Source organism: Balaenoptera borealis (assembly GCF_965194805.1).
Source record: "Balaenoptera borealis genome assembly, chromosome: 2".
Classification (NCBI taxonomy): Eukaryota; Metazoa; Chordata; class Mammalia; order Artiodactyla; family Balaenopteridae; genus Balaenoptera; species Balaenoptera borealis.
This window is the reverse complement of record NC_138867.1, coordinates 94,295,920-94,317,010: the sequence shown is the minus strand read 5'-3', so window position 1 is coordinate 94,317,010 and position 21,091 is coordinate 94,295,920. Positions and strand designations below refer to the sequence as shown.

Genomic DNA, 21,091 nt, shown 5'->3' with positions numbered 1-21,091 from the left:
AGTGACAAGTGGCTGAGGAAAGACTTGGGTTGTCCAATGCTGCATGTTAAAAGCACCTTCACCAGCCCAAAAACCCAGGGTTTCTGGACAGTCAAAGTGGAAATGCTTCAGGGGTCATCAGCATAGCTGCACTGTATCCCCTACCGCTGCCAAACAGCCCAGCTCAGACCTTTATTTCAAGGGTGAGGAAACTGAGTCCCTGAGAGATACGGTCATTTGCCCAAGTTCGTGTGGCTAGCTCATTGCTGTAAAGCTGAGCCCGTAACTCAGGTCCCCTGATTTCTAGCTCAGGGTTCATGCTGTTATACCATGTGTCTCGCAAGGGCTTCTGCACCATCCCACCCATCCCACAGTGCCACCCTAGCCTCCAGTCCATACAAGTCAGCTCTCTGCATGCCAGACAAAATAAGAGGTCTGAGAACGTGAGTTGTGCAGCCAAAAAGCCCGAAGCTACTCTTGTCTCCCTGCCTCAAGAATTGTCCATTTCCCTTACCAGCCAGCCCCTGGAGCAGATAAAGGGCACGATGTGGCTTTGCACACTCATTCTGCAGGGAACAAAGGCATACAAAAAGCAACTCATATTACTGGTGTCCTCAAATGCTTTCAGTGTTTCCCTGCAGAAGGTCACAATCCTCAGCTCGGTATTAGAGGCATACCTTAGCCCGCCCCAAACCTCCCCGCTTCCTTTCTCCCCAGCAGCTCCTTACCCTGCCCGTTCTTGTCAGGGCTGGATTCTTGCCTCTTGCTATCCCATTCCCCTCCGCCAGTGCCCCTCCCGCACCCTTCACCTAATGCTAGCCAAGCCGCCAGACCCAAATTCTTTTTCCTAGGCGTTGCTCGAGAGGGATCCCCTCCACCTCTTCTCTGAGGTCATCCAAGTACTCCCTGAACACAGAGCATGTGAGTTCAGGTATTGTTTTCTGTGTGTCCCCGAGGCTCTCCTTCCCTAATGGCTCCCGTGCTTTTTAATATCTATTGGATACACCTTGTACTTTCTCACTTCTGTGCCTTTGCCCATGCTGTTCTCTTGCTGGGAATTCCATTTCTCATTTCTGCCTATTAGAATCCTACCTATGCATCAAAGTTCAGCCGAAATATTACCTTCCATTAAACTGTCTCTACTCCTCTGTATTCTAATGCCGTTGTAACAAATTACCACAAACTTAATGGCTTAAAACAACACAGGTTTATACCTTTATAATCCTGGAAGTCAGAAGTCTGCAATGGCTTTCGCTGGGCTACCATCAAACTATTGGCAGGTCTGTGTTCCTTTTACAGGTTCTAGAGGAGGTTTCCTTGGCTTTTCCATCTTCTAGAGGCTACTCACACTCTTTGGCTTGTGGCTCTTCTTTCTTCTTCAAAGCCAGCAGGGTCGCATATTTAAATCTCTCTCTGCTTCTGCCATCACTCTGCCTCCTCTCTGGCCCTCCTCTTATAAGAATTCTGTGATTTTATTGGGTCCACCTGAATACTCCAAGAAACCTCATCTCAAGATCCTTAATCACATTTGCAAAGTCCTTTTTACCATGTAAAGTAACATATTCACAGGTTCTGGAGATTCCCCTAATGGAGAATCTATCTTTTTCATTTCTCTAACCTCATAACATTGTGTTTGAGTATCTGTAATTCAGAGTTCATCAGAGACTGTCTGTATCCTTATAGCAGGATAAATGCTTTTTTTTTTTTGAATTCCAATAAAAGTTTATTTTTGGACACTGGTATTTGAATTTCATATTATTTTCACATGCCACAAAGATTATTTTTTCTTTTTCTTTTTGTGTTGAAGTACAGTTGATATATATTACATTAGTTTCGCATAGTAAAATCACATAGTGATTCAACATTTATGTACATTATGAGTTGATCACCATGATAAGCTTAGTAGATATCTGTCACCATACAAAGTTATTCCAACATTACTGACTATAGTCCCTGTGCTGCACACTACATCCCCATGACATATATTTTAACTGGAAGTTTGTACCTTTTAATCCCCTTCACCTGTTATGCCCAATGCATACCCCCACTCCCATCTGGCAATCACTAGTTTGTTCTCTGTATCTGTAAACCTGTTTCTGTTCTGTTCTGTTTGTTGGTTTGTTTTGTTCTTTATATTCCACATATGAGTGAAATCATACAGTATTTGTCTTTCTCTGACTTATTTCACTTAGCATAATTCCCTCTAGCCCCATCCATGTTGTCACAAATGGCAAGATTTCATTCTTTTTTATGGCTGAGTAATATTCCATTATATATATTTCTCATGACAACTTCATTTCTTGGAACAGTCTAACCTCCCTTCCCCACTGCAATGTCCACATACAGGCACAAAGATAATTTACATAAGTATGATCATTGCAGAAATATCTATAGTAATGAATAATGGGAAACAACTTAAAAGTCTATCAATATGGTACTAGTTAATTAAATTGTGATATAGTAAAACAACAGAATACTAAGCAGACATTCAAAACAAGATGGAGATGCATAAACTGGCATGGAAAACGTTCACAATGTGTTGTTAAGTGAAAAAAAAAGCAAGTTGCATGCAGTACGTCTAAAACAATTTGGCTTTTGAAAGCAAATCATAACATATGTGTAATAAGTTATATATGCAAACAAAAGGATCTGGAAAATAAAGAGGTTATCACTTGCCTATGTGATTTTGGAACATTTTCACCCTCTTTGAACATTTGAACTTGATTTTACAGTTATGTTTTGCTTTCATAATTGGAAGAAGGGAAAGAAACCTATTCTGAAAATATAGCAACAGATGTTATGTGAATTCTGGAAACAAGGGAGGTCAATAATGGGCATTTGGTAAGAGACTAAAACAGAAGACATTCTTCTTTCACAGGAAACTGAAAGCTAACAAGGAGGTCCTACCCCCTTGTTAACCTTTTTGAAATTAACTGCTTTGCATTTACTTTCTTTTTCACAAAGTGACAGCACTCACATAAAAATGTCTCTCAATGACATTAGGATGTCATGATTCTACGGCTCTCTACATCTGACTCTTCCGGTGCTTCTGCAGCTTGACAGTAAGCTTAAGGAAATCTCCCAGAATTCCCAGGGTGAGGAGTGAGAAAAAAGCACCCCTTTGTTATTGAATTGGATACAGGATTCCAGGCAATATTAACAAAGGAATATTTTTTAAGTGGATTTAGTTAGACTGTTCATGGTATAAATTTCTTTTTATATAGCTCCATTTGTGAATTTAGGAAGACTTTTAAATGTCGTCTCTTCTTTCCTTACATTTCTGTGTCACTGTATGTATTTTTTTTCTCCTATACTCCAGAATCTAATCAATTTAGAATCCTTTACATGTGACAATTCTTTGAATTGAGTTTGGCCACCAAAATAGCAGGACGCTATCAAACTTATTTTTGTATATATGATTCCATATGTTTAAAAGTCAACATGCAAAGATATGCAAAAATTCTAGAATTAAAAAAAAAAAAATCTCCCTGAACTTAAAACCAGGCCTTATGGGTGGTTCCAGGTGTTTTGAAATCAGGTGCCTTGCATGTGTGGATGGGTGGTGGATGGTGAACACCAACCTTACTTTCTTCCTTGAAGTTGCTAAAAATGAAATTCTCCAGGAGACAAAGGAGATGCCTTCAGTGAGTGCTCAATGATGATTTTCTAATTGACAGTTTTTCTGTAGATACTTTTTAAATGAACATAATTCCATTTACGTTAGTCAACAGTACTGCCACTGTTATCCCTGGAATGAGAACCACAAGATTATACCTTTATACTCTGTCTAGTACCATTATTCCTCTATTACAGAATAATAAATCCAGTTATCTGTTTATTCAAAATTTCAACTTAACTCAATAGTATTCAAAAACACAGCAATTATTTTTTCTGAGTCTCATTTCCATTATTGGCAATCTTCTCTGCATAAAATGTCTTCTGCTATGATGAGGCTAGAATTTCAAAACCTTGAAAAATGCCTTGCTTAGTGTCATAATAAGAATTATGAATTTACAAAAACTTGGTGCTGTTTATTTCTACTTAGAATCACCTCCTTCTCTCTGGAATCATAGAATTCTTATGAGGAATCAGTATACCAAGCAAAGATTGAAAGCACATGGAAGAAAAGAAAGAAGAAAGGAATTCAAGTGGTTGGGTTATAAGATATAATGGACAAGAGAATTCTAAGAGGTTTGGAGTGCTGCAAATATCTTCCCAGCTCTAGGCAAGCCCAAGCTTGCAGAGTACCACCCACACTCCCACCTCCTACTCTCCAGCCTCCCACTTCCTATCCACATACTCTCCTTCCCCTGACCCAGGACCTTCCCTCCTCCTGCCCACTCACCCTCTTACCACCTATCTGGATACTCACCTATAAAGGTGAGCTGATGACATATAATTCAGGATATGAATGAACATGTTTTGGGGATAAAATCTCAACCCATTCTTAATCTCTTGGCGCATTCCAAGATACAAAGTGACCTTCCCCAGGATGGAACACAAGTATGCCCTGTTCATCCTGGGCAGTGGATCAAGTAATTGTGTTTCTGAGGATTAAAATTGCCTTACATTGGGGAAGTAAAGCCAGTTTTTTTGATGTTGAAGATTTGGGCTCATGTTTAAAGTAGAGTCAAGTCTCTTACTGATTGGGCCATTAAAGTCTTTTGTGAGAGGAAATAAAGAAACCTGAGCTTTTGGATAAAGCAGAAGTTGGCATGAAGTTAAGGAGGTTGGGAAGAAAGCGGAGGGAGGGGAGAATGGAGCCCTGAGCCAGGAGGATGTTCCACCATCGCCAAGGGCGTACTAGGAAAGGGACCAAGAAAAAGCCCTCCATGAGGAGGTTATCAGAGGCATGTTAGCAAATATTTTTCCCAGTTGGAATAAGAGATTTTCAAGATAGGTGGCTGGCCAGGGAGATTTAGAGTTGCACATCTCGGACTGGTCAGTCACAGATGCCCATACAAAGTGGGGATTTGGAAAGGATATTCACACAAGAGGTCATGTTCTAGTGACATATATTTTTCCATAAGATAAAATGCATTTCTATTATGAATGTTTAGAGTAACTAGAAAAAAAAATAGATAGTGAGAGTAGACAGTGGCAGGATGGGGCAGAGGGGTGGGTAGCAGTTGTGGGGAAAGGGCCAGACTTTGGGGAATACCAGAAAATAAGAACACAAAGAGAACAGTAAAAGCAACAAAGTTATTTTCAATCATAAGTGCAGAAAGATCATTTTGCCAAAGTGCAATTCAGATAAAAACCAGACAAGTAGTTTTAAGTAATCAAGACAACTAGAGTCATTGTTCTAGAGCCTATTTTTTATGTCTTCATGCTGGAATTCTTTTTGGTATGGTTTTATTTTTTTAAATATATAGCTATTTTGTTTCTTCAGACCTGGAAAATTTACACTCATGGGTAAAAGAAAGATGACAATAAGGTCAGTGATTCATCACAGATGAATATTGAGAAACTAACAATGGAGACCAAGGACAGAGCTGGAGGATTTAGTGGGGGGGGGGGAGGGAGCATGGTACAGAGGGGGGAAATGACCTAACTTTTTAAAAGGGAGAATAAAGTAGATGCTGAAGACTATTAAATTTAACATCATTCTCGGGATTTTTCCCGAGCACACGATGAGGTTGGAGTTAATCTTTTAGAGCCAATCTGTGTCACAAGGAAAAGTCATGCCAGGCTACGGTTTCCTTTATGGCTATGATTACTCTACAGGTAGATGCGGGTGCTTTAAACCGAGTGAGTCTAGACTTAAGCAAGTCACTTGACAAAGCCTAAGTTCTGTCCTTGTAATCAAGTCAGGGAAAAAGAGGCAGCAGTGATGAAAGCTAATCCTTGGACTACTGCCGAAACAGTTGCTTAAGAGTAGCCTAGGGAGCTTGTTAAATGGTCCAAGAGAGTTGACTGTGCCACAGCTCTTTAGGCTCTGGAGTGAATTCCAGAAGTCAGGTTTTGGTAATCTCCCCAGATGACTCCCATGAGCAGGCAGGCATGACATCTCTGAAGGAAGCTGACTTACAGACCAAAGACAAGCTGAAGACAGACACCCCAACATGCCATGCAGTGTTCCGCTCCAGTCAACACCCTCGTCAGTGTCTCAGAGAAGTAGGAGAAGTTTATCACATTCAAGGATGACATGAAATTGGACAAGATGGCAGAGTTAGCATCTGAAATGATCTCAGCCTAAGTCTGACCAGATAAAAACCAAAGATTAGGTAAAAAAAAAAAAAAGCCTGTCAGTAAAATTTTCACATCACCTATGACTTCAAGTCACAGGGGAGACATCTAATATTCATTTTATAATTTGTAATATTAGAAAGTCAATGAAAAAGAATGCAGGGATCTGGCCATGGTCAAAGGTCTTTCGGTCTGGGCAGGAAGATGATTATGTATAGATCTTGTGAGACAAAGAATCAATAATGTGGTCACTTTGGCGCACGAATGGTGAGTTACAGATTTCTGTGAGTAGACTTCAGGAAAAAATAGATAATGTGTATGTCTTGAATCCAAAAATGTAGATCACATGGCATACCTTTCTTAAAGTTATGGAATCAAGTATTAAAAAAGTGTACTGCATCTCATCAAGGTCCAGGCCAAAAACGCTAGTCATCAATTAACAACGATGGTACTTGCCCTCCTTGAAAGGTAAGAATCTTTCAATCTCAGAACTGAAAATTGAGTAGAGAAATATCTTAGAAAATTAAAACCCAATAATATTAACATTTTTGCATCAAGGAAACTTAAAATTCAACATTTTGCATACTTGTAATGTTTGGGAATTGCATTTGAATGACAGCTTTGTAACTTCAATGTAAAATATTTAAGTAACTGATTCAGACTTCTGGTTTGCAGTGGAATTCTTACTAACTATATGATACAATAGTATCACTTAAGATAACTCAGGGTTCACAATATTTATAAACTTAATTTATTAGATTTATATGAATTATTTAGTACTTGGGAAAGTTTGCCAATCAGGCAAACAAATTACTCTAAATGGAAATAAAATATATTAAAGTTATTAATGCAATGTAAAATATGTGAAAGTGTTTAATGAACTAGTTTTAAATGTGATCACATGTTGTTCTAAGGCCATTAGAGTGATTGCTAAAATTGCTAGGCATAACTAGAATAATAGGATTTATACATTGCATTTAGAGCCTAAGGAAGAATGAGGTTATTAAAAAGCATTAACAAAGTGAGTATCAAATTTTGAGAACAAAATCAACACCTGAATAGTCTTTTCTACATAGACAAGCTATCCTTGAGTGAATCAAAACCTCACGTTAGCTTGTCCAAAGTTGGGATGGGCCAGCAGCAAGTGTGAAAATGACGAAGGCTGGAGTTTGAGTCCTTAAAGCTCCAGTGGAGGTCTCGTGATGTTGAACCTGCCAAGGGTCGCCACGATCTTGGACTGAGCAGAGAGGTCAGTGTCCAGAGAGAGGGAGCCCATCACCTCCCTCCACTCTACACTGATCAGATCCCCTGACATACCATGCTCACTCCTGGAAACCTGTCTTTAAGACCAATTGTTGCTAACCGTCCTGAGCCAGTTTGATCATTCACTGAGGTTCTTTTTAGTTTGTTTTTGTGAATAATGGCAGATGTTTTAGTAGATAATAGAAATGGGTGAGATTAGTTACCTCCCCACAAAGTCACTACCAAGTTATAATGAAAGCAGGTCTCCAAACAAATTCTGCCACACGTCTATCAGACGTCTATTAAGCAAACATCTATTAATAAATAGGCACAAAACAGTTCATACAATCTGAAGTGCCCGTTCTCTGTCCTTTTATGTCATCTGACCATACTTTTCATGGAGATGTTTCTAGAAGCAGATGTAGCAATATTTTGATGGCAGAAACCTGTACCTCTTATGCGGGAGCTGGTTTCCAAAACTTCACAGGGCTCTTCACGAGGGCACAGGCTTAGACCTGTAAGGCAGCTTAGCAGAACCTAAAAAAATACTTTAGAAAAAAAGCCTGAATTCAAATATTGGCTGTTCTCACACATCAACTTGGGAATTTTACATAATCTCTTTTGCCTTCCATTTCTTCATCTGTAAGGCAGGTATAATAAAAATTACCTATTTTTAAGATTGTTGTGGGAACTAAAGGAAATAATGCATATAATGTACATAGTGTCAAATAGCCAGCACTCGGTAAATATAAACTATTATTGTCATTGTTTTGTGTGATTCCAGAGAGAGAACTACAGTTTATGGGTGAGAGTGAGAAATAGGAAAATAGTGAGTCAACTCAAAGAAGTAATTTTCTGGCAATTAGAGCATTACAAAAATAGATGAAGGTATCTTTTGCTGAAATAAATTCCTATCAAGGTTAGTATCCAAGATGAAACTGTCTTTGGTCTTACCAGAAATTTATCTAAGGTTTCAGAGGAGATTCCTGCTGAGGGTAGAATATTAGATGTAGACAGGTCTCTTTACTTCTCTCCAGCACACAGATTCTACAATATTGGCCCCTTTTCTTTCCTGGCAGGTGTAATTTAGATGTGATTATCCATGTGTGGTCATAGGAGGCTCCTCTAGTCTTGTACTTTTACAGATTGAGAAGGTTGGTCTAGAGAGATCACTTTTTTCTTCATTTCTAACTCTGTGTCCTTTTCCTGAAAAACAGTCACAAGCTCTCTGCTACCTGTTTATTCCTGTTATAAGCAGTGTAAATGATTTTCTGCTTTCACGTTTCTTTCAGGTGAGTCCACGATCACCAATCTGACATCTCCCATTCCCCACTTTACATGCACAGTCACACACATCTTCAAGCAACCCTCACCCCATATTTGTTTTAAAGAATAGACTAGGACCTTGTTTCTGGGATTAAAATTGTACCCTGGACTACCTCTCTAGCTTTCTGCCATTTGTATTTCTATGCCATTTGATTCTTGCACAATTGTTGTATATTTACCCACCTCTGTGCTCCTTTTCTCCACTGGGAAAGGCTACAAGCAACTCTTTATCTATGAAATTCTTGCTGTAATACCTCTATCTCTACAGAAATCACCTCCTGACTTCTCCTAGGCTTAAATCATGTCTAGGCCACAACTCTGACTTTGTCCTGCTTATGTCTGCTCATCTCCCCATTTCTTGGTTATATTTCACCTCAGGATTTCCTTAACACCCAAACCTGTTACTTTTACTGTATCTTTTAATAAATGACAATCAATTTTTAACCAGCTCATAATGTTTTCCTGTGCCCATTGCTTCATGCATGAAGAGTCAGAGGAATCCCTTGGTCCTTGATGAATAGACTAATCATAAAATGATATAAGTGATTTATAAACATTTTAAAATGTTCATCCTCACTAATATGAAAAAAAAAAAAAAAAAAAGAAAGCCAAATAGGGGCAGTGAGGTACTATTTTACTCTTACAAAATTAGCAGATTGGAAACCAGGTGAGTACTGCAAGTCTGGTGAGGATGTCGTAGGACAGGTATCTCTGCCTACCCTGTTGATAAGAGTGTAAGTGGGTACAAGCTTTTGGGAAAGCAGTTTGGCAAAATATAATAAGGAAACATGACAGATACATATATAGCTTTGGGGGCAAAGAGTTTCATCAGAGATAAGGTAATAGATAAGAAAGTTTGCTATAATTGAATATTTTGCAGCCATTCAATGTTTTTTTTCTTCCTCTATTTTTAAAATTAAACTTTCTATTTTGAGATCATTGTAATCTCACATGCAGTTGTAAGAACTAATGCAGAGGGATCTCATGTACTCTTTACGCGGTTTTCCCAGTCATAACGTCTTGCAAAACTGTACCACAGTATCACAATCAGAATGCTGACACTGAGACTGTTAAGATGCAGAACATTTCCATCACTACAAGGATCCTTCAGGTTGTGCTTTTTTTTCTTTTAATAAATTTATTTATTTATTTACGGCTATGTTGGGTCTTTGTTGCCACACGAGAGCTTTCTCTAGTTGCGGTGAGCGGGGGCTACTCTTCGTTGCGGTGTGTGGGCTTCTCATTGTGGTGGCTTCTCTTGCTGTGGAGCATGGGCTCTAGGCACCCGGGCTTCGGTAGTTGTGGCGCATGGGCTTAGTTGCTCCGCGGCATGTGGGATCTTCCTGGACCAGGGCTCGAACCCATGTCTCCTACATAGGCAGGCAGATTCTTAACCACTGCGCCACCAGGGAAGTTCCATTTTGTGCTTTTAATCACTTGATCCTGCCCACACCCTCTCTTTAGCCCCTAATCTGTTATTTGTACACTTTTGTCATTTAAAAAAAGTTATATAAATGGAATCATACAGTATGTAAGCATTTGGGATTGGCTTTTTCTCACTCAGTCTAATTCTCTGGAGATTCATCCAGCTTGTTGCATGTATCAATAATTCATTTCTTTTTATTGCTGAGTAGTATTCCACGATACGGGTGTACACAGTTTGTTTAACCAGCCTGTTGAAAGATATCTGGGTTGTTTCCAGTTTGAGGGTATTATGAATCAAGCTGCCATAAACATTCAGGCCTAGGCTTTTACATAAACAGAACTTTTCATTTCTCAGGGATAAATGGCCAGATGTGCAATAGCTGGGTCATACATTAGTTGCATGCTGAATTTTTTAAGAAACTACCAAACTGTTTTCCAAAGGGGCTGAACTTTTTACCTTCCAGCAATGTATGAGCAATGCAGTTTTCCCTCATCCACAGCAGCCCTTGGTGTTGGCGCTATTTTTATTTTAGTTATTCTGATAGGTGTGTAGTAGTATCTCATTGTGGTTTTCATTTGCATTTCTCTAATGGCTAATGATGTCGAACAATCTTCACATCTTACTTGCCACATCTGTATATTCTCTAGGTTGAAATGTCTTTTCATGTCTTTTGCCATTTTCTGATTGGATGGTTTTTTACTGTTGAATTTTTAAAAATTGAGACATAATTAATATATCATAAAACTCATCCTTTTAGGATGTACCATTCAGTAGTTTTAAGTATATTCAAAAGATTGTGTAACCATGACATTTTATGTAATTCCAGAACATGGTAATCAGGCATATTCATTAGCAGTCACTCTCCATTCTCTCCTTCCTCAGCCCCTGGCAACTTCTAATCTACTTTCTGTTTCTATGGATTTGCCTATTTTGGACATTTAATATAAATAAGATCATGCAATATATAACTTTATGTGACTGGCTTCTTTCACTAGGCATAAGGCTTTCAAGATTCATCCACGTTGTAGATGTATCAGTGTTTCATTGCTTTTTTTATTGCTGCACAGTATTACATTGTGTGGCTATGTCACATTTGTTTAGCTGTTTATCAGTTGATGGACATTTAAGTCATTTCTTCTTTTTGGCTAATATGAATAATGCTGCCATATACATTTGTTTTGTGTACACATATTTTCAGTTCTTTGGCTGTACACCTAGGCATGGAATTGATGAACAACACGCTAAGTCTACGTTTAACACCGTGTTATATCCCCAAAAGCCATGTAAGAGTGTGTAGGAAACGTAAAGATTAAGGAAAAGGCTCTGCCATCTTAGACAAGCTATTCCACTCTGGGCAACTCATTATCCCTCAGCCGAGCTAATGATTCTGACCTCGTATCACTGCAGAGGGGCCATATGTGAAGTGATATAAGCGGCAGCTCCTCAAGTGTCCTACACAGACAACGAGCAAGCGGCTATTTTTCACACTCTTCCCAGGAGATGCTGCCACACTTTTTAAATGTCCCTCTGAGCTAGTCCTCCTCCACAAGAACTCACATCAAACGCTCCTTCATTATCACATCTGACAAAGCGGGTCCTAGCTGTTAGTGACAAATTCGAGCATCCCGGTCACCCCTCTCTCCAAGAAAGCCGTGCCCCTTAGCTCTGCAGGGAACATTTGCTTTTCAGCAGCTAGCTTTGGGATTTGAAGGAGCGAACCAGGGAAGCAGCCTCTGAAGAGGCCTGAGTGGCTACGCTTGCTTGCTCCCCTCTCCCAGTTCTCCAGAACAAACAGCCCAGGGAGAGGAGGGAACAGGAGAAGGTCTAGGGCCTCTGAGAAAAGACGTGCCTGTCTTCCTCCTTCTCAGGGGCCCTGGCAGCGGCACTATGGTGAGGATGGAGACTTGGCTCGGGACTGGGGCTGCCCCACGTGTCAGGGAGCAGAGGGCAAGGGGCTCTACAGCAGCTGTAGGGACAGTAATGGGACCCCTGCTCCCTCAGCTGAGCTACATCACAGGACACCCAGAGGGCCAGCGAGCCATATGATGTGTCCCTGGTGTAAGCCTCCGCCCTTGATCCTTCCCAGACCTCGGCGATCATTTTTAAAAAGGAGCTGGGTCAGCCACAAACAAGGGTTCTTGTAAAAGGGCAATAGGGGGTTGAAAGCTCCAGAAAACAGATCACAGGGGAACTGGCTAAAGGAACTGAGGCAGTTCTGCCTGGAGGAGAAAAAGGCTGTTGTGTGGAAGAAAGAGCCCACTTAATCTCTGTAGCTCTGAGAACTCAGCTAGGACCAAAGGGTGGGTGGAAAGTAATACAAGCGTTAGGCTCAGAAAGGTTCCAACTAATAATTAAAGCTGCCCGACTTGAAGGATCAGCAAATTAATGCATTCTTAAGATTCTCTATTCCATGAGGCTTTCACGCTAGCTGCATGGGTCTCTCAGTGAAATAGCTAAGCTATGTGTTAATGGCACTGTGTATTGTGAGAGGGAATAGATCAATTTCACATTATTTCTATGTAGTTATGCTCAGAGGTAAGCCTAATGGACACACACACAATAAAAGAAGACGACCCCCTTTTTCTGCCCTGATGCCCAAGCTGCCTGCCGCTCTATGGGCTTTTCTCCAGCAGTGCTGGGGTCCCAAGGACTCAAGGATTGGGAGCCGGCTGTATAACCCCACCTCTCACTGACCTGGGCCCCCTTCTCCTGTGACCACTGACCACCATCCCCGCCTTTTGGATATGCTAGATAGAGCTATAACGAAGTGTCTAAAAGCATTTGGAAGAAAAGGATTAGCACTAAAGAGATTTGACCTTGTAAGGAAATGAAGTAAAGGCTCTGAGAATTACCGACTTACTGAATTCGCAGCCCAGGAAGACCGATCTCTGAGATCTTCCTCCTGCCGTTTCCCTGTGCAGTAGGGCCTCAGTGGACCATCTACTGAAAGGTAGTCTGGATCTTTCTTTCCCTTCCCCATCAAAATTCATTCCTGCTGTGTTCCCTGGGAGTCTGGTTCCCTGCAGTGCACTAAGTTCATGGCCAGCAAACTTCAAGGCTCCTTCATTCAGAAGAATAATGGGGGAATTCAGGCACTGGGGCTGGGTGAGAAGTATTTCTGGCCAAGAGTGAGTTCCTCAAAGCCCAGTGGATAAGTGGTTATCTAGCTCAGAGATCTTACAACATTTTTGTTCTAAAAAAAGAGAATCTTAATAGAGTATTTCCGTCATGCAATTTTTAAGTTAATAGTAAAGTTTTTCATCGTAAATTTAAATACTTTCAAAGGTTATAATTTAGAGTATATTGTAAATGTTTCTGTTTTGACATAAAAGTCGAATTTCTTTCATAAATGTATACAATAAAATCCAAACACCATGCAATTGATAATCCATAATTTTATTTTTAAAAACAAACAATTCTTTAACTTGAAGAAATTTGACTTTTTCTTTCATGAACTTAAATTTTTATTCCAGTTCCCTCTAAGAATCTTATGTTAATAAATATGGATCACCCTATCACATTTATCTGCAATAAAAAAATGGATCTAAATTTTAAAACTTTTATCTTCTGTGACCATAAAACTGTAAGCATTAAAAAAATCTGCGTGGATGAATTAGCACTAATAGCAATTCACTACTAATTAAAACTACATGCATATATTATATTAATTATTAAACACAAAAATTGAAATTATAATGAAAATGCACCTCAATGAGACGATGAATTTTTTCAGTTAGTTCTAGTATCCGTGAATGAATATTACTTATTGCTAAAATGAGACAGGGGTTGTCATCAATTCTATTTCTTTTGTTTGTTTTTAAGCTATGAACTGTAGAAATTGAAAGTGTTTTATTATAGCAGTGTAATTCAACTCTTTGATCTCCTTCCATGTTATATGCCAAAATTCATATAATGATCTATTATCAAAAAATATTTCTAATCTTCTGTCACCTGATAACTTGATTAGGTCCTTCTGCATTTTTCTTATAAGCAACGAATTGGAAAGCACCCTGACTTGCAAAGAGATTTCTTCTCGTCATTAGAATCTAATTCACTTTCTCAATTTCTGGGAAGAAAGATCTTTGCTACGATTTACCAAATGATTGTTAATTATGCTGTAATGCTTTCACCTAGACCCACCTTTTTAAATCCCATGTCTTCAGAAATGAAAGGAAAACCAGATATATTACTAATTTCATTATACTTTTGCCAAAATAATGCTTTTGGATAAAATATTTTGATCTTATTTCTTCCCTTAACCATATTACTGTTACCTTGGAGTTGCAGATTCAGCCCATTTACGGAACATGTCCATCACAAACCGCATTGGCAGAGCCAGTCTTCACTGTTAACCCAATTAGTCAAATCAGATTCACTTTCTGTCAGAAAAAAAACTTTGACTTCATTTTTCAATTCAAATAGCTATTTTGAGGATTATTATAAAAATCAATGAGAATTAAAAGCATATCTTGTGAAACTGATCACTAAAACCAATCAGAATGAAAATGATATAGAGCTAATATAATTAATTATTGCATGTTTAAATAAGTTATAAAAACAAAATGATCCATACACTTTCTTAATCAAGTAAGAAAAATGATGAAAGGCATGATGTATCTCTAGTAAAATTGTGTGAGGTTACTGAATGCTGCTGACTGACTTTGGAGAAGTCAGTCAGCAGCTAAATAAGAACTAAATTTTTACACTAAATAAGAACTAGTGTAAAAATCAGAAACACCACAAATAATAGAAAGGTTCTAGGCTGCTAATCAGTCTAGCAGCACGTAATATTTTTTGTTGTTATGAAAAAGATATTAAACATTTTATAAGACAGAATATGATGAGAATTGACTATAATTGAAACAAATATTTCATGCTGTTTTGATACCACAGGTTTTTGATAATTTTATTAACTAATGCACATCACGTCTGAAACAATCCATATGAAAATTTTTTATTCTTGAGTTTTATCCATTTTATTGTGTAAAAATTGAGTATTTTCAAAAGGCATCCTAATTACACTGAAAATAATCAGCATTGCAAACCTATACTGCTTTAGCTGTTCTAAGTTACTTTCCTCCCAGGTAAGAAATATCCTAGGGATAAGTATGGAGAATAGTGGGAAAAAATTGCTTACAATTACATGAACAAGCCATTTTGGGTAGTTGATGTCTCCTACTGATTTTCTCTTTGCTTCACTCAGGACTCTCCCTCAAGTGCAAGGCATTCTTTGACAAGAGTCAGGAGGAGAAAGAGGAAAAAGCATTAAGTAAAAGTTGTCATTATTTCCATCACTCCACTTTACCAGTATTATCTGAATTCTGAAAATCCAAATGAGTCCAAACACCTCACTTCTTGTGTTTTCTAATCTATCAGTTTGTGTGTATAAGAAGGGAAAGCCCAAAGCACTATGGATTTATGATTAATCATTAAAGGAAACTTTCTCTTTGTTTGCCACATCTGGGGTTTTTGTGTCATATTAAGGGCAATTTGTTACATTAAGAGTTGGGATGTATGAGACCTGTATCTTTTTTTATATAATGTGGAGAGAGGACTATTGTGAATACAGACTCATTCTCAGCAGAACAATCTTAGGAACGCGTCTAGTTTGCATAGAGGATCTAGAAATGAGTTCCTTAAAACTATCCATGAGCATGTATGTACTCCCTGGAAAGACTTCACATACTCTGAGTTACACATACCCCGGCTTGAAAACCCTGCATTTATCAGACCCGTATGTAGCCTAACCTAACCCAGTCCAAGACGTTTTAGCCTGGGGATCTCAGTCACTGGAGGAGAGTAACTGAAAAGTTGAAAAGAGGGCCCGGAGGTGCAGAGGGAACTGCAGCAGCCCCTGTTTGGGGACCAGTAATGAGGAGCCTGTTTCCAGTCTGGTGTTCACAGACATGCACGTGCTCCAGCTATCAAACAGAAAGTAGAAGATCCCCTGGCTCTTTGTTGGTGCAAATAAGCACATCATCATCTTTTGAAACTAGAAGTTTCATGTTGCAAACTCACAAGCCAACAGAGGGAGGCAGGTGATGTAAACGAACAAAGCAGACGGGGTCTGAGATTAGCGGTGTGAGACTGGACAATGGAGGGGCCAGGCCTCACCAGAGATGGAGGCTGCTACTCAGCTCCCATTTTTCAAGGGAAGCCAAAAACCTGAATTTTCATGTGAAAACCTTCCGATTTGTAAATGTTGGCAATTAAATCAACATTTTTATAAAACACACTGCAGGCCAAAGAGAACAAGTCTACAGGTCATATCCGGTCTGCGGTTGTTAGTTACCAATCTCTGTCCGCCCAAAGGCACCTGGGTGATATTTTTACCTCTAGAGAGAGAACAAAGCAGTCTTTAACTAAAGTTTGGGTCTCCCGCTCTGACTCCAGCTACTGCTCCAGTTTCTTAGCTCCAGCTCCGCTTCAGCAGTTTATTAACCCTGAACGAGTCGTAGCTGATTCACACGTGGGTCCTGCAAGTTTAGAGTGAAGTGCATGGTCAATTATCTAGTATTTCAAGCTTCATGGGGACTGAGGGAGTTGTCATCATCAAACCCAAGCCATTTAGTTGGATGGACTTTTAAACATCATTTATTTCAGCTTCCCTGTTTTTACAGCTTCCATTAACATTTTCTAAATATTCCTTTCAGGGCTAATAGCACTTGGATTAGTAAATAGTATTATAGTTCCTGGATGCTCTCCTCATTTGCCTTCAGTCTCTGGAGCTCCAAGGACTGTAAAAACTTCTTCAATCAAAGAAATAGCTATAGGTCTGCTCTCAGCCGTTCTCACTTCCAGCCTCTGGCCTACAATTACCCTGAGGCTTTAACTTCAGATGGTGTGCTGGTTTTCCAATGTGTCCACAAATTCTTTGATACTCCTCCCCTCAGGAGGTAGAGCTTAATTCCCTCCCTGTGAATGTGAGCTATACTTAGTGCCTTGCTTCTAATGAATAGAATATGATGGATGATAGTGATTCTGAGAATAGGTCACAGGCATTATGGCTTGCTCCCAGCTCTCTCTTGAATTACTCACTGCAGGGGCAGCCAGAGGTCATAAGGACACTTAAGTGGCCCTGTGGAGAAGCCCATGCATGGGGGAACTGAGTTCTCCTGCCAAGAGCCATGTGAGCAAGCCATACTGGGAGCAGATTCTCCAGCCCTGGTTAAGCCTTCAGATGACTGCAGCCTGCTCACCTCTTGACTGCAAACCCAGGACAGATCCTGTGCCATAAACACCAGCTCAACTGCTCCTGAATTCCTGACAAATGGAATCTGTGAGACAAGCAAATTTTGTCGTTCCAAGATGTCAAGTGTGGTTGTAATTTGCTAGGTGGCAATAGATTAACACAGAGGGGCATAAAGCAACCCAGCCTACCGTCCTCCTGGCCTGGCCTCATCACCTTTCCTGTTCCAGTTTAACCAGGGCAAGAAGGCAAGACGTAACTCCTCCCAGCTGTGATGTTAGCTTATCATTTGCTAGATTCCAGGTAGCTGGCTATACATGAATTCATGATTTAAAATCCTATCTCAAATTTTTATCCACTTACAAGTGGATAAAGCCTTTTGTCTTACACATTTGTACACTTTTGTGTGTGTGTGTGTAAATATTCCATGAAGCAGCAAGGTCAGGTATCTTTTGAGATGGGTAAAGAATACCACAGAGTAGGTCTTTATGGCAAGGGGTAAGAAAGAATGTTTTGAGGTGCGTGGGAGTGCCCTGAAAGAGAAAATATAGAAATAAAAGGGTCTCGGTTTAATTCTCCTTTGTACCCAGAGGCAGCTCTGCAAATACCATCCTAATGAGCCACTGCCTAGCCCCTAATCTCATAAAACCCTCAGAAGGGAAAATGCATGAAAGGCAGAGCTGATTCTATCTCTTTTGATATTTGTCCTTGGGTCTACTTTTGGGGCTCTGAGAGCACATGAATTAACATGAACAAGTGAAAGCATTCAAAAGTAGGCCTTTCCAATGACGAGCGAAGCCAGTTACCATACAGCTTGCATATTTATTGAATACTACTAAAATAGCTAAAATACATTGGGTACTTGTTGTGAGTGCATCAGTAAAGATCACATTGTTACAAAAGCCTGCATATTCAGCAGTACACAACTGCAACTCTACGGAAATGCCACAGATGCAGAATACTGTTTTCTTGCTCTATTTACACAGCGGATATACCTATTCTAACAAAGGAGGGAGAGGGGAAATGCACAGGAAACTCAGGCCAATGGGGGAGCGAGAAGAGAACGAAGAAGTGCAGTGCATGCGTCGGTTGATGTGTAACAGTCAGAAGCGGGACAGTTCAGAACAAAGCCTGCCCTGTCAAAGGAAGAGCTAAAAGACAGTTATATAAAAATTAAGGTGGGCTTTCAGACTGGCTAACACAACAACATTCCATGAGTGGATGGTATTGTCTGATTGTATTTTTGTTTATCCATTTCATTGGGAGCAAGGACAAAAATGTAAAATCTACACCTTGCTTATCAGAACTGCCGAAAAAGAGTGCTCTGCCTTTAAAAAAAAATTTGTAAAAACATTTTTTTCCAACCTAATTTTTGGGAAAGGTATAATTTTCATGTTCCTACTGAGATGTCAGTTTTTCAGATTTTTTTCCAGAGGGCACTTGTTTAAAAAAAAAAAAAAAAGTTTGCCCTTTTTTCCCCAAATATTCTTTCAAACGAAAAGAACCAAAAGAGACACCTAAAAACGCCTGTCAAATTATTGCTTTTCGTTCTCTAAGTGAGGCAGGCGAGGCTATGGAAAGGAAGAGATTTGGTGAGGAAATTACAGTTTTGTGATTGCTCCCGCTACAGTGACTGCGTGTCCAGGAGTGCCAGCCCATGAGACGTGGGTCTCTCCCGCTCTGTGGTGGCACTCACTCAACCTACAACGCTGAAGAAGAAAGCCACACTGAAGACACAAGGAGAACAAGTCAATCCAGTCTAGAGAACAACATTCGGGGAAACAGAGTACCAACACCTTCTTAGAACATGAAAATAAAAAATAACTCCATCAGAGCTACCTTGCCAAGGAGCATGTTGAAAGTCCAAAATAGCACCATTCATCAGTGTCTCAGGTCCTGTGGCAGCATCTCGGTCACTTACCACAAGGAAACAATGAGTTTCAAACTACTTCTATACATCGAAAGAGTACATGGATAAAATATAGAGATATACAGACAATTGATGAACATAAACTACTAGGCTTGTTACATCTAAATGAAAAAAAAAAAAAAAAATGGGGACTCTCAGCCTCTGCAAGAAGCAGTCGGGAGCTGTGTGAGTGAAAAGGCAGAAGTGGACCGGTTGTGTGAGAGCAGAGGGGGTTTGAGTTGTGGAAGACATCGTCGTAGCAAACCAGGCCTGAAGGCCCACCTGTAAGGGTTGTAAACGTGGATTCACAGTGTGAAATTCTGAGCGTTTTCACTTGAGTCAGAATGATTAAAAACTGGTTTGATGATACCTATTTGTCCACTGTAAATTCTCTAAAGCAAGGCTCAGAGTCCCATAGTTTCTTCTTATACTTGATGATTTACACAGAAAAAAATCCCATATATGATACCATGACCTCATCAATACCCATACACCATGTGTAATACAAATGGAGGTGATTAAAAAGAGAGGAGGTAACTGATTCCCGGGGAGTGGAGCTCATTGCTGCCAAGTGGATGCAGGGAGGCAGCCTCGGTCTGGCCATCCTTCTTGCGGCTCACTTCCTTTGGGACAGGAAGTCTTCCCTGAAGAGCACACAGACAGACACACACAGAAAAGAGACACACTGAGTCACGCTCCTAAAACCATTTGAAAACTTTTGCTTCTCTCTCCCGCCTTTCATCCCCGAACTTCTGGTGTTTTTGCAGAGTTTACGTATTAAACACAGTTCACCTGAATGTAAATATTAGGTCTGTCGGGGCATGAAGTAATTAAACACTAGCCGCCACGGCTGCAGTGGCATCCAGCGCGTCCCTGATGGCTGGGCCCAGCCACGTAGGAGACAGCATTGCCCAGAGTCAAGTTCCTGAAGACAGTTTCCAGCATCCGATAGGACCCCCGACAGAAGACTGGGTGAGAGGTGTTCCTAGGAGTGCTAACACTTTTTTTTAAAAAAGAGTTCAGTGGCCGTGGTGGGAAGGGATACTTATTTTCTAATACCTAATAAAAATATTTAAAGCATACCACAACTGCACAAATGTAATTTATGTACAGTTTATTCTAGAAGCAACTGGGACAGTCCCTATGGGCCTTACAGTAAGAACCAGAAGTGGGTACCAAAGGCAGGGGAGTGTTTGGGAGGGAAATCATGTGGGCTGGGGGTGGGAAGGCAGCGGCTGCAGAAAAGAGGAGACTAGTGGGAAACCAAGGCCAGAAGAGAGTGAGATTCAGCTAGATTGGACTGACTGGGGCTTTTCCAGTCTCTCCTCACGATCCTGATGAGTGAGGGTTTCGTGTTTCTGACTAGGAGAATCCAAACACACTGTGACTGATGATCCTTTGAGTACCCACGGGGAGAAGCTCCCCATCACAACCAAACAGCAAGAGGACAGGACAATGAAGCCCATTTGCCCAAAAGATGATGCAAAAAAAAGGTCTTATCACAACTAGATTTTATGCCTCATTCAGAAATGAATACAGTGAACATTTGACAAGAGTCTCTTTTAGCCTAACAATTACTAGAGTTGTCTTAAAAAAAATTATCCACTATGGTTTTAAAAGATCTGTTTTTTTTTCTTTTCCTTTTTGTTCAGGTCACATGTTCTAACAGGATAGTTATAATAAGCCAATTTGACTGGATATAAGTACTTGGGTTAAAGTGATAATCTTGCTTTGTGATCTGCAAATTACTTTATTCGAATTTTTTTAATTCAGAAGTCAGGGACTTCCAAGCAACTTGAAACCAAATAAATGTTTTCAGCAGCCGCCAGAG

General features: G+C 39.9%; 1 protein-coding gene and 1 long non-coding RNA gene across 4 annotated transcripts in view; one reads left to right on the top strand and one right to left on the bottom strand.

Moving 5' to 3' along the window:
• Nucleotides 1-21,091, top strand: part of LOC309622625 — a 171,825-nt gene that overhangs the window by 100,616 nt on the left and 50,118 nt on the right. The window lies entirely within an intron of this gene.
• NREP (neuronal regeneration related protein) overlaps nt 18,154-21,091 on the bottom strand; it is a 29,431-nt gene continuing 26,493 nt past the window's right edge. For all 3 annotated transcript variants that reach the window (XM_082378591.1, XM_082378592.1, XM_082378590.1), the window contains exon 5: nt 18,154-19,904. In XM_082378591.1, coding sequence (XP_082234717.1) covers nt 19,779-19,904 — 126 coding nt within the window. In that variant the 3' untranslated portion in view covers nt 18,154-19,778. The remainder of the gene's footprint in view (nt 19,905-21,091) is intronic.